Source organism: Oryzias latipes, chromosome 13, assembly GCF_002234675.1.
Source record: "Oryzias latipes chromosome 13, ASM223467v1".
Classification (NCBI taxonomy): Eukaryota; Metazoa; Chordata; class Actinopteri; order Beloniformes; family Adrianichthyidae; genus Oryzias; species Oryzias latipes.
The window spans coordinates 22,305,030-22,319,153 of record NC_019871.2 but is presented as its reverse complement, the minus strand read 5'-3'; the positions used below and the strand labels follow the sequence as shown (position 1 = coordinate 22,319,153).

Below are 14,124 nucleotides of genomic sequence, written 5' to 3'. Positions count from 1 at the left end.
CACAGGTAAAGGGATGAAGAAAACCAGCAAACTACGTTTGCATGCCTTACCTTCAGTCTGTCTTCAGATAAACCACATGTTGAGCTAAAGAACCCTTTAAAATTCTGCAAAAACACTAAAGCACCTTAAATCTGACAATTCTAAAACGTTTTAAAGGTGCATGAATTTAAAATTTAGAAACAATCACAAGATAAAATGAAAATTTGGCTTAAATTTTAGATATAGTTTTGTAAACAAATAGGGAATATGTTTGCAAATTAGGCAGTTTATAAAGATTTTTCAAATAACTGATTTATATCTGGTAGTTTTATTTAGCAATTGCATCACTATTTTTATTACCATTCCCTTTGTTGTTTCTGTTTTTTTTTTCTCATACAATATTTCAAATCTCCAAAAACCAAAGAGGGGTGAAAGCTTTTAGGTATGGTCAAAGTTATGGTTATTTGAACACAAAGGAATGCCTTTGTGTAATTATTTTTTTTCAGTTATACAGAACTTGAATTCTAGAGTATTCAAATAGGTGTAGACTCTCAGTCATCCAGCTCATGATGACATGAAAAGTTCTAACAAATTCAACAGAAATTTTGACAAGTTGAATTTTTTATTTTTAACACTTTTCATTGAAGAGTATTCAGGGATGTAATTAATCAAACAAACACTAGGTGGCGGCTAGTGGGGCGGCTGTGCTTTAAATCGTGACCGTATAGCAGCTTGTAGGTCGAAGAAGAATTTGGAGGGTGGTCCGGTAAGCTGTTAGCCGCAGAGCAGCAGCGTGTTGTCCGCGGCGCTTTCCAGAAGCTATTTTAATTATTCAGTCACAGATATAGACCTCCTTTATTTTATAACGAGTTAAACAGAGGAGTGTACAATGGCGACCGGTAAGTAAATATGTTTCCCTTTTTAACGCCCCATTTTCAGCCGCCTGGACCCTGAACTAAAAGTAGGTCGAAATGAATTGCGGCGTAACGCTAACACAGTGAGGCCTGTAGTGGTGTCGTCTATTTAACGAAATTCAACGTTGTTTTCCACCGAAAACGGACACAAAATCATCTTTGTTAACATGTTTTATCTGTTTCGTGGTTTGAGCTTCTTTCTGCGCAAAATTATTTTTAAACTGTAGCGCGGAAGAACATTTTGAGGAGCAGGCCTGTCATCGGGCTGCGTTCAAGTTGAAGCCAACAGCCTCTTTGTGTTTTCCCTCATATCCTTTTTTCAAAACCGGAATCATATTCAAATATTTGTGTCAAGTGTATATATTCACGTGTACGTATGCTGATCCTGAACCATTAGATGGGGTAGGCAGAAATGAGAAGTTTTGTTTTCAGCGTTTAGACCGTACCGACGCTGAATAAACCGCCATTTTCTGAGGCCTGCTTTACAGCAGGCCTGCGCGCGTGCTCATTGTTTTTCAATTTGGCGCATTTTATGTCCGTTCATAAGTTTCCGTTATTTTTAGTAAATTGTTCGATAAAGTTAGTCTTATTTTTGTTGAAATTCCTGCACCTAACTTGGTGGTGAAAATGTTCTTCTTTCCAGATTCGGGGTACGGCGGTCAACAAAGGTAACTCTGAAAGGGAAAGCGCGGTAGAAAAGTTATGTTAAATTGTTGTTGCATAAGATTGTTATCCTTTTTACATTTGTAGGCGTTTTGGAATGTTGATTAGAAGTGACTAGTGTTTTTACTATTAAGTAATATTTAGCAGGTTAATATTTATTTATTTGAAAGTCAGTGTGATGGTGTGTGTACAGGGTATAAGTACAAATATTGTTCTGAAACAATTATGCAAATATGGCATTTTTTTCTAATTACTTTATGAATAAATAGACTTGAATTGTCTTTGTATTATGTCGTTTTCCCCCTATTTAGAATTGCTTGAAATAAATGTGTTAATTGGAAGTTATAAAAAATTAATATTTTTTAATTGACAAATTATAAATAAGTCTTGAGCTTATTAAATACCCATTGCAATGAATAGATAGTATTGAAATACTGTATATCTGCAGCTATGGAGGGTCGTATGGAAGTCAGCCAAGTGGACAGGTAAGGCTTTTTATTTAAAAAACAAACATGTAAAACGTTGTGTGTGTACGACCAGCTTTAACTGATATTTTTGTGACAGGCCTACAGCCAAGGAAATGCTGGTGCCTCTTTTGGAGGACAGACTTATGCTGGTTATGGTCAGCAAGGTGCTCCACAGGCCACAGGTATGTTCATTTTGGGGTGTTTTAGGGTTGCATATTGGAGATTGATTTATATCCCCACCCCTTTCCCCCACTTCCATTAAGTGCAACAGAAAAAAGTCACACGATTTACATAGATTCTTTTGAAACTCTGGAAGATGATCAACATTTTTCTTTTCACTTCTACAGAGGGTTACAGTCAACAACCCCCGCAACAGAGCTATGGAACTTATGGACAAGAGTCATCTGGGTGAGCTACCATAATATTTACTGCTTTCAGATTTCGGCCATTGTTGTGATGCAACAATACTGTTATGACGGCTGTTTTAAATGAGGAAAGTACCATATTAAATGTTTGTCTTTTGGTGCTACAAAAAATGTAAACCGTTTATCCGTAAATCTTGGCTAACCAATAATATTTTTACTCTGACTTATTCAGTTGTTTAGAATGTGTTGTGATAAATGTTTGCATTTTTTTTTATTAAGGTATGGAGAAAAGCCGTCGTATGGTCAGCAGGCACCCGCGTCTTATGGCCAGCCAAGTTCATATGGACAACCGAGTTCCTTTGGTGCCCAAGGACAGGCAGGGGAAAGTTTCAGCCAGCAGGGCTCCTATGGAGGCCAGGGTGGCACTGCATATGCTGGTACCCAAGGCCAAGCAGCCGCTGGCTATGGAAGATGGAGTGAGGGTATGTTCGCAAGTTCATTGGTATAATTTTCTGAGCTTTAGTAGAGATGATTTGGTCATCTAGGCACGGATCAGCTGTTAAATTAGCTTCTTCTTAGGTGAAGGTGGTGGTCAAGGCGGGAGGTTTGGTCGGGACCAAGGAGACCGCTCAGAAGGAGGGGGCTTCAGAGGCCGAGGCCGCGGGGGTTATGAACGTGGTGGTTATGACCGCAGCGGTGGCTACGACCGCGGAGGATATGACCGTGGCGGTAGAGGCGGACCTCCTGGTATGGGGTAAGTTGCACATGCCACTGCCCCTAAGGTACCCATTTGTATGTTTGATTATAGTATGTGTCATTTGGCCCTGTAACCCCCCCATCCCCCACAACTATGAACATCAACCTGGACATAGATCTGTGCTAATCAGCGATGTGCTCAAGTATCCCACAATGGTACACTCAAAAAAAAATTTTTTTTTAAACCAGCTTGACCAAGTGTTGTCAAAAACATGGGTATGTGTCAAAACATGAAGTCTTGTGCTAATCCACACACATCTACATGTGTTTTAAAGTCTCCCCTCCCCTGAACCTGAACTCTGGTAACAGAGCCATATAGAGGTCTTACATTCGGACCTATAAACGACTTGTAATGGTTTCATGGGGTCTTGAGTGGATGAATTGTATGATCCTTTTTTAGCTTGAAAGGCACTGATCATTTCAATCAGGAGGTTTTGCAAAAACTAGAGACGTGGTGATCCAAATGTACCGACCCAAACTTTTGTAAAATACATTTTACTTTTGCTTGAAGTGAAATTGTATGCAGGTTTTTGGATTGTGTGGTACAATGTGACCCCTCTCATAACTGGTCAATGCAGTCCCTTATTTCTCAATATTTTTCTTCTTTTGGCTGGATCTACTAGACGCGGTGGGAACTTTTAATTTTTTGAAGATTATCTATATGGACAAGTTGTAGTATTAAACTTTATTTACATTAGACTCCAGTGTGGTTAAGTTTAGTGAGATCCTTGTTAAAGTTGAAGAAGAAAAATGTCCAAAAAATCAAGAGAAATTGGTGTATTAGCAGCCTGGTTAAGGTTTGTAAACACAAAGGTCTGGTGTGAGTTTATTACATGTCCAGTCACAGCGTGTGGATTCATTTGAATGCTCATCAGTGGTTAGAGATGCTGCTGCAGCAGTGAATTAAAGTTGAACTCAGGACAGTAAACTATGTAGTAGAAATGTTATCTTTCACCAAAACATTTTATTACATTTGAAGCCTGTTTCTGTCAAACACAGCTATCAAGCCAGACTTGGAAGTGAGTTGGAGGCTGGTTGAATAGAAATGCCTGTAAAGCGGATATATTTTATGCATTTTTCTGTTTTTTTTTTTTTTGTGTAAAGCATCTGATATTTCAGATTTATTGGGTGTTCACAGTGGATGATGTTGCATAAGGATGTAATTTTGAAAGTACAAGTGTACTTACTATTAACGGCTAATATTTTCACAAATATTTTAGCTTATCATATTACATTTTTTAGTTAAAAACAACGTAGACCTGTTTATAGTTGCAGTCTTATTTTCTTATTTCTACTAAACTTAAGCATCCAGTTTTGTGCATAAGGTTAGTATATTTTAAAAAAGACTATAATTCCTCCGCCAAATATTTATCCATTGAGTTTTCATGAAGTGTTGTGTGTGTGTGTGACAATGGCCGACATTTGTATTGTGTTAACATGGATCTACATTTTATACTACAGGTGTTCAGAGTGAATGAACTTAAACTCGGATCTCGGTTAAAGGAGCTCATAAATGCACTGAATGGACATTATAGATTGATGGACCCCTTGACATCAATTTGGCTTCTCAATTTAAAAAAAAAAAGAAGAAACTTCTGGTTTTGTAATTTTATTTCCCCCAATTTGGCCTGCTTCTCCAAAAACAAACAACATACCTCTTGTTGTGGTGACCTGTTGAAATGTCATTCTTAACCGGTCTGCCTGATTTGTTCAGAGATGCCTAGTGGTCTGTTCAATGATCTCTAATGCCAAAAACTAACGCATTCCTCGTGTGAGACATTTCCACAATAGTCGCACACCCTGGCAGAAGTTTCACACTGGTGTGGATGTAGGGGAGCTTTGAGCTCTCATATGGAACAAAGGAAAAGCCATCATATCTCCAATTTTTCCTCTGCAGAGGTGGTGACCGTGGTGGCTTCAAAAATTTCGGTGGTAAGTGACGAGCATCAGAACTGTGTCGGTGGGGGAGGAAAGATCTTAAGTTTAGAAGCAAGAAATAATAAAAGGAGGGGATTAATGGAAAGAGAAACTGAATGCCACCATTTCCATGTCCAGAACCCCAAGGATGTCCGCTTTATGCTATTAATCATACATGACATCAGATATGGTAAAAAAAATGGTGTGGTAAAGAGCTTGGTAATATAAAATAATGGTCTTGCTGCATGAAGACAAAGGTTGACTGTAAATAACAAAGGTGTTCCTCGGACGAAGGAGGAGAAACTTAATCTTGGAGACGTTTTTGGTGGTCTTCCTTTCTGGTGTAAGCCCAAAGAAAAGTGAATCGAACCTTGTTGCAAGGTATTGGTATTTCATGCAACGGTATGAGAAACAGCCAAAACGCTGTAAACACGGACGTAGCCTATTTTGGATTGATAGGGATGAAGTTACAAGTTATTGTGAAAGTCTTGGGTTTGTGAAGATGCCATAATAAAGTTGTCCTCCACGCTCTCCTCCTTTGCTTCTCAGGCTCTCGAGACTATGGCTCAAGGGATGATTCCGGTGAGGCTTTCAGCAGCACTTAAGTGCAACATTCCCCCCCAATATAACAAACTCTAACTCTTGTTTTCTGACCCCCAATATAGGTGGGGAGCAGGACAACTCGGACAACAACACCATCTTTGTTCAGGGCCTTGGAGAAGACGCCACCGTTCAGGAAGTTGGGGACTATTTCAAACAGATTGGCATCATCAAGGTGCATTATGGGCTCATTTTGTATTACAGATTGATTTACCTTTTTGGTTTTATCCATTTCAGCTCCTGTCAAAGGCTTTGGCTTAAGATTTTAAAAAAATGCTGTTTCAGGTAAATAAGAAGACAGGCCAGCCAATGATCAACATCTATTCAGACAAGGCGACTGGCCGTCCGAAGGGGGAGGCTACAGTGTCGTTTGATGACCCTCCTTCAGCTAAGGCTGCCATTGACTGGTTTGATGGTAAGAGAACAGAGTTACATCTCCCTTTGTACCATGGTCCGGGCGAGTTCTCGATTCTGATTGGCTGCTGGACGTCTATTAAAAAGTGATAATTAACACCAAAAACAGAAGTTCTGGTCAAATAGCCTGTTAACCTGTTGGCTTATCTTGTTAGGGCTCACCACAGCAAATCAGCTTTCACTGATTTGCACAGGTGGTTTAGTAGAGTTTGTATTTTCAAGGCCAATGGAGACCCAGATGGGCAGCAGTGTGAAGAGTCTTGTCCAGTGACCCACACTGGACTTTTTTTTTTTCCCCTCCAGCTCATTGAGCCCTGGGAACCCAGGTTTCCTGCGTGACAGTCCTACTTCTAGCTAACTGAGTTATCCCAGCCGCTTTATGTTCTATATAATCTATACAATTGTGGTGGCCTAAATGCATTAGTTACCTGCAGTAACAGAAACTTGGAAGACAGGTGGACTTATATTATTCCACAGTTTATCACAACAGGAAGACAGTAGAAAAGATCTGTCCTTCAAATAACTCTACAATGTTACCTTTTAGAATAGTCCACTTTGTGGAAAATGATTTAAACCTAAAAAAAATGTTAAAGTATTAACATTTATCTCTCACAAGTGACCATAAGCATGTTGGACGACATGGGGACGTAAACCATCCTCCAGTTCACGCCTCCTTGTTGTCCCTTCATTTCTGACGATGGACACCTCGTTGGGCATAATCCTTACTTGTCCCGTTGTTTTCTGTCCGTTTGATCTTTTCTGATTCCAGGAAAGGAGTTTAACGGCAAACCCATCAAAGTATCATTTGCTACTCGTAGAGCTGAGTTCACACAGAGAGGGGGTAGAGGAGCGCGAGGAGGTGGGTTTGGATGAAACCGTTTGTGTGTGTACAACGGCCTGAAGGAGGAGTGGGATGTTGTCCTCATCAGTTGTCTTGGTGCAGGTTTCAGAGGTCGCGGTGGAGGTGGAGGACCAAGCTTTGACATTAAGGGAGGGGACTGGCCGTGTCCAAACAGGTTAGTGTTTTAAACATCAATTCCCAGAAGGCCAACTGCTTGGTATTTCACCATAACTTTCTAGATGAAATGTTTTCTCTGATCTTTCATCAGCTCCTGTGGCAACATGAATTTTGCTCGACGGCAGGAGTGTAACAAGTGTGGAGCACCTAAACCAGGAGACGCAGGCTTTGGAGGTGGAGGTCAGTGCTTTGAACTGAGTGGCAAATGATTTGGAAAAACCTCCAGCTTTTGTCTCTTTAAATCTTTAGATTTTTACCTTTAAAGTCTCTTGCTTTCATTTTTTTTTTCTTATCAACTTTTTCCATGTGACTGTTTTTTGTTGTTTTCACACAATAAATCAGGAATCACAAAACAAAATCCAAGTAGAAACTTAGAAATTTTCTTTTTCTGTGAAAATCTTAAAAGTTTAATAAACCTAACTTGAAATGGAAATGGATTGTGTAACTTTGAAAAACATAATTTATTTTACTGTGATCTTTTCTGTTAATGGCTTTTTTGTTCAGCTGTTCCTCAGATTTCAAATTAAGAGATGTATTTAGAGTATTCTAAAGTATTTAGTCAGCCACCAACTGTGCAAGAATGAGAGAGGGCTGTAATTTTCAGCACAGGTATACCTCAACTATGAGAGATAAAATGAGAGAAAATCCAGAAAATCACATTTTCTGATTATTTTTTTTTTTTTTTTAAATGTATATGTAAATTATGGTGGAAAATAAGTATTTGCCCGTATAAGTATTTAACCGTGACACCGCGACTCCTGCTGCTGCTTCATCACCGCGGTGATCAAAAATCCCACACCGTCACAGCTCTAAACTCAGCATTCCATCTCCTCCAAACACGACGAGTAGAGTTCTTACCAAAAAGTTCTATTTTAGTTTCATCTGACCATAGGACATTCTCCCAATCCTCTTCTGGATCATCCAAATGCAGCAAACTTTAGACGGGCCTGTACATGTACTGGCTTCAGCAGGGGGACACGTCTGGCACTGCAGGAGTCATGGCTCTCCCAAAACATTTATTTATTTTAAGGTGCACACACGTGACCACATCACAAGCATGTTCATATTGTGGCAAATGCACCTACAGATTACTTTTAATTAAAAAAAGAGAGAAAAAAGCAGACAAATTTAAATTCACAACAGGATCCCACAGAAATCCCAGAAAGCAGCTTCTGTCTGGCTGCTCAGGCCTGATCCTCCTGTGTCTTTCCTCATTTTGTCCACTTGGAGGCAGCGTTTGCATTTGTCTGCCTTTGGTGGAGTTCATGGCAGCTTCCTTTCTGGGGATCTTCTGTCTTGTTCACACCTAAAAGCTGACTTACCATGAACTCTGTGTCAGAGGCTGAACCTACTCTGTTTGACTCACTATTCGCTCCAAACACACAATGTCTTGATTCTTCCCTGTATCCCTTCCTGACAAAATGTCCCTTTGCTCATCTTACAAAATCCACACTTTTTTTTTTTTTTTTTGGGCATTTCTGGACTGACAAGATGCAGTGTAGACATGTGGAAACATAACCTCAATGATTTATAATAATGTCTGGAAATAAACAAAAACATAACCAGTGAAGCCATCTGCCTTGTAGTTTGAAATGAACAGTTGGCAGATCCTTGAAGACCAAAAAATGCCTTTTAAAATAGTGATCTGCAGACTTGAGCATCTGACGCTGAGGGGGTAAATGCATTTACCTCTAGGTTATTCATTTATTGTACTGAATAAATTTGTGTGCAGACCGTGGAGGCAGAGGTGGCTTTGGAGGTGACAGAGGCAGTGGATTCCGAGGCCGTGGTGGAGGTTTCCGTGGAGGAGATCGTGGTGGCTTCGGAGGAGGAGGAGGAGGAGGAGGATTTGGGGGAGGCTACAAAATGGGAGGAAGGTTGGCCAACTTTTTGTCTTTATGTTGATGCAGCTTCATAACCAGAAGAGGGCACACACACTCTCCATGTGCGTCCTGGGTTTTTTATTTCCTGTCAGGCCTAATGAACTTTTATTCTTTAGTTTTTCAAAATAAAACTGAACACTAGAACATAATGAATGAGCCAAATATAAATGAATAAGATTTTGGTTCTCTGGATGGCATTAATCAAACTGGACTATATTTGTGTTTTGATGTGGAAAATTAGTGTATTTTAAAAAAGCAAATGTGTAGGATTGTTGATGCATTAATTCTTAACACAGTTTAAATAAATACAAATCGGTTTTCTGTTACAGAATGATTTTTTTTTTTCAGTAATGGAGGTGGATGTTCATCTGTACCCGTTAGACGTACTTCGTCTCCATCTGTTAGAATTCAGACAGTGTAACGCGTCTTTGTCCTTCCTCCACAGAGGTGACCGTCGAGACGACAGGCGAGAGCGGCCATACTAAACGATGATCGACGAAACCATTCCAGCCCTTCAGTTTGACAGGGGGAGGGGGAGGGGGGGTAGCTGATGAGAACATGGGGGGGAGGAGAGATCAGACATTTGTCTGTTTTGTAGGTCGTCCATCCTAATTATTACTGTTCATCTTTGATGCATATGCTTGTGCTAATGTGAATGGGGGTTTGGGACTGGTCGGCATACGGAAAACCTTTTTGTTTGTTTTATTCTGTACATCTTTATTTTTGTCCGATTCTAGATACAGGTGTTTGTGAGGCTGTGAACCATTTTTTCTTTTGTATGAATGGAAATAAAAACCTTTTACTTGGAATTGCGCCTCCTTCTCTTCATTATGAACCGTCGGGACTTGTGTTTGTAGAGTTTGGGTTTTCAGCAGCTCTGGTATTTTTGCCGCGAGCTTCAAACCCCTCAAAGGGGGCGGAGCCAGCGTCCGTGATAAAATCGGAGCCGTCGCCCCTGAAGGATGGAGTCGGGCCGGCAGCTGCCTCCGTCTTTGACACCATGAGGGCGGCTGCGGGACGGCGGTGTGCGCTGCGCATGTCCCGTGGCGAGGCGCCTTTCTCCGGACGCGCCGGGACGGCGGCGTGGGTCCTGGCCGCGGCCGTTCTCATCACTGCGAGCGGAGCGCCGCTGGGGCTCGACCCGCAGGTACCGACTATCTGTGGGAGGGGTCATGCCAGTAAATACACAGGAGTTAGAAACTTAAGCATGAGACCAGCTTTATTGTTTTTTTATGGTTTTTTAGTCCTTAGCGGTTGTTAAAGGATTTTCAATCTTAACCCTGAGCATGCGCAGTTGTGAGTTTCGAAGTAAGGCTTTAGTGGATTTAAATTATGAAATGGGGTTCACTTCATTTATATATATTTTTTAATGAAAACATCTGGGTATTTTTTCCATATCGGGCCAGTTTGGTTGCATTTGACCTTAAGCTGAAGGCGTTTTTTATGGATTCATTGCAGAAAATAAAACACCCTAAATAAATTAAATAAGTTCGGAGTCCTTTTTTTTTAAATGCCCTCGATAACCCAAGAACAATTTCCTTTTGAGGTTTTCAAAGTTATTTTGACAATTGACAACGGCCGAGAAATTGGAAATGATAAAAGATAAAAAACAAAACAGTCCCCTATCCAAGGTTAAACATGTTTTTTGCTTTTTTTTTTTTGGCAAGAACATTCAAAACATTGTCTCTTTTATTTCTTTTTTTTACCAACTTGTTTACCTTGGAATTAATTATTACCAAGACTAAACCAAAGATGTTTCTGCTTTATGCAGTAGATTCCTGCTGAAGTCTAACCTGTCCAGAGTAAAGCAGCACTTTTACACCTGCATTGTAGCTCTTTACCTTTAAGATAATTTGAATAGTTCATTAAGTTAGGCATATATTCCCATCCATGCTGGAAAACTGTGTCTAGTTGTTTTTAAAGTATACAATTGCATTTAAATGTTTAGATGAAAACAATCTGGATTCTAAATCCATGTTTACAGTAAAAGGAAGAAAATCATGATAGAGAATGCCATGTTAGACTTTTTTGTAGTTCTTAATTCAGGTAAATCTGCTGCAGCAGGAGGATCTTATTTGACACATTATTTTTGCAAGGAACTTGTATGTGCAGCTGTCAAAAGTAAAGAAGTTTAAAATTATGATTTATAATTCCATTGTTGGAAATAAATGGCTTAATGGCCACAAAGACATAAAAAAAGTGTATTTTTGTAAATAGTGAGGTGGGACTTTGCGGCTCTCATTGGTTTTTGTCTGGACAAAACTGAACCAAATAGCTCTTTCAGTGTTAAACGTAGCAGAGCCCAGTTCCAAAAGAAGTTATACGAGATTTTTTTGGGGACTTCATCTGGATTCCCATGTACAAAAAATTGATATTACTCTTTAAATGGGTTTAAAAATATAGATTCTTAGATGTAAAGATAAAAATGAACTACAGAAGGTCTCAGGGATGTTCTCTGTGCATCAGCACCTGCAGTTTGAACCAAGCTCTCCATTGTTGAAGGAGCGTGCTTCAATTTGTCCAAACCCATCCGTCAGCCGCTGCTCTTGATTTACAGTCCCACCTTCCCCGCATCTGTAATCAGCTGTGGCTGCTGCTGCCTGAACATGAACGCCGCTGCACACGAGGAGCAGAAAGTGCATTGGAACATCTGTTATCAAATACCACCTTTGTTCATCTTGTATTCGGAGAACAGCCTTTTTCTGACAAATTCCTTCTGAGTGATGGGTGGGGGTCTTTGTTGTGTGGGTGGTCCACGCGTATGAGCAGCATCCTGGAATGGAAAAAGATGCTCTGACATCCAAGTGTCTGATAAACATTTGAGTTAAAAGCCTGATTGTTGTTGCAGGAGTTTCTGGAAAAGTACGGCTACCTCCATAATGACCACCACATCCACAACACGGCAGAGGCGCGGTCAGCCATCCGGTGGGTGGAGATGATTCGGAAATGACAGCTTCAGATTTCTGTGGGCTTATGTTTTCATTCCCTGGGATCAGGCAATGTCACAGGTGCTAGACAGGTTTGATGTGTTCACCTGGGCCAGGGGTGATCTGAAGGTGAGACGAGACGGGGTGATGCAGCTGCTGACCCCCTCCTCAGTCTCTGCACTTGGAGAGATCTCCTGAGCCCTATTTGAATGCTCCAGGAATTTCAGGAAGTTAACCCCCCTCTGACCCATCTCCAGTCTGCAGCATAAATAAATTCAGGACTTGTTTGCTGTGACAGTTTGGGCAGAACTTTGTGTGGAGAAGATCCCTAACAGGAATTATAGGAGTGTCAGAGGTTCCATTGATCAGAAAGACCTTCTGCCTGTCAGTCAATTTGATTTATTCTGTCCTTTATGATGATAATCACGTTCCTTCCAGAACCACCAAACTTCTTACAATCCAGACCTCATAAAAAGAGTGAGTGCTGTTCCTGTCTCTGCAGAGATTTCCAGTGGCTGTCCCATCTGCCCATCACGGGAGAGCTCGACGGCGCCACCCTGAGGCAGATGGCCGAGCCCCGCTGTGGCGTGTCGGATGAGGGCAGCCAGCGGATTTGGTCACAGAGAGTAAAGGTCATCTTTACCGGAGGCAGACGACCGCAGCATCGCGGCAGGCGCTCAGCCTCACAAGGTGCCGATGTGAACGTCTACCAGACTCTGTTTGCTGTCTGAGCTGTGGCTCCATTAGACACCTGCGTGGGGAGGGGCTGTGTGCACTTATGTGGTCACAAATGGGCAGCAGGGAGGGCCCAACAAAGCTCTGAATGGAGCCGGGGGGGTGTAATTAATGCAGGTGAGGTGGACGGTGCAGCCATTCCGGACCACTCTAGCTCTCTGGGGAGTGACACATGAAGTTTACAGGTTCTTCTACCATGTTAGGGTAATGTACATAAATATGTATCAAAGCAAGGATAAGAAGGTTGACAAAACTTCTTCTGTACAAATTCTATAAAAAAGAAATATTTCATCCCTTTTGGTACAAATTATACTCTATAGTTCTATATTTAGAGTTTAAAGACACGCTCTGTTTTCAAAGCGTTTCTACTGGTCTGTTAATTATGTCTGGGTCTTTTTATAGGACATAGTTTCTGCAGAGCGGCAGTTGTTTATTAGAAATTCCCCTCTGAGATGTGGGCAAGACTGTTGTGTGGGAGGCAAACCCACCCCTGTCCCCCTCCCCGTTGCTGAGAGCTCTCTGTTTACACGCTCTCCTGCTAGCTTACACCCCAAGCTAACAACAAAAACGGCGAGCAATATTCGAGCTATCCAGCCGCACAGTTTTGAGCCTGAAGAGGGAAACAAAGACGTATGCGGATCTAGTTGTCAACAAGTGAAAAACAGAGCAAAGCAGGAAGCTTGGGGGCTGCCGATTGTAGCTTCTACGTCCCAAATAAGATCTTTTCCAAACAGCATTTAGTTCATCTGCCCATTATTCACAACAATTTGAACATAGAAAAAGCATTTCTTTATTGACGCCCTCCATAATCAGAAAAATACACAAAGAACATGTTCAAAACACCCTTTTCATCGGGACGGGTCTTTAAACTAGCTTCATCCAAATGTTCAGGAGATCTTTGACTTTTTCTCATCATGTTTTAGACGCCACAGGTTTCACAGTGGTGTAGGGGTTAGCCCTTTCACTTCATAGCAAGTCCCTGGTTTGAATCCTGGCTGGGTTCTCTCGGTGGAGTTTGCGTGTTCTCCTCGTGCATGCGTGTTTATTCTCCAGGCACTACAGTTTCTTCCCACAGTCCAAAAACATGCTTCATAGGTTAATTGGTGACTCTATCAGAGCTTGCCAAGTCTGGTCCTCACGAGCCGCAATTCTGCCTGGTTTCCAGGTTCTCCTCTTGGATCATCTTTCTGCTGATTGGCTGACTCAAGTACTTCCGCATCCTGATTGGCAGGACACACCTGGTTTAGGTACTCAAAATCAAGAAATCCAGGGAGAGCTGGAAATCAGGCAGAACTGAGGCTCTTGAGGACCAGGGTCGGCCAGCCTTGCTCTAAATTGTCCCTAGATGTGGTGTACGGTCTTTGCCCAAGATTAGCTGGGATAGGCTCCAGCAACCCCATGACCCCAAAAGGGATTCAGCGGGTTTGGAAAATGGATGGATGGAAGTTTTAGGGGATAGGTTTTCCACAGTCGCTTTTGCAATCCT

General features: G+C 41.4%; 2 protein-coding genes across 4 annotated transcripts in view; both read left to right on the top strand.

Moving 5' to 3' along the window:
- The first annotated feature begins 712 nt into the window (after positions 1-712).
- On the top strand, positions 713-9,785 carry LOC101173726 (RNA-binding protein FUS). Of its 3 annotated transcripts, XM_004075761.3 has the most exons (16): positions 714-878; positions 1,537-1,561; positions 2,005-2,041; positions 2,121-2,205; positions 2,371-2,431; positions 2,668-2,870; positions 2,968-3,142; positions 5,042-5,076; positions 5,611-5,643; positions 5,727-5,836; positions 5,947-6,076; positions 6,845-6,934; positions 7,019-7,091; positions 7,185-7,273; positions 8,826-8,970; positions 9,422-9,785. In XM_004075761.3, the coding sequence occupies exons 1-16, from the start codon at positions 869-871 to the stop codon at positions 9,459-9,461; spliced, it is 1,341 nt and encodes a 446-aa protein (XP_004075809.1). In that variant the 5' UTR covers positions 714-868; the 3' UTR covers positions 9,462-9,785. The 3 variants fall into 3 exon arrangements, with proteins under 3 accessions (XP_020564056.1, XP_004075809.1, XP_020564055.1); XM_020708396.1 differs by lacking the exon at positions 5,042-5,076 and having other exon boundaries at positions 716-878; XM_020708397.2 differs by lacking the exon at positions 5,042-5,076 and having other exon boundaries at positions 713-878; positions 1,537-2,041.
- mmp28 (matrix metallopeptidase 28) overlaps positions 9,589-14,124 on the top strand; it is a 22,236-nt gene continuing 17,700 nt past the window's right edge. Inside the window, exons 1-3 of the mRNA XM_023961722.1 lie at positions 9,589-10,123; positions 11,825-11,901; positions 12,406-12,593. Coding sequence (XP_023817490.1) covers positions 9,632-10,123; positions 11,825-11,901; positions 12,406-12,593 — 757 coding nt within the window. The 5' untranslated portion in view covers positions 9,589-9,631. The remainder of the gene's footprint in view (positions 10,124-11,824; positions 11,902-12,405; positions 12,594-14,124) is intronic.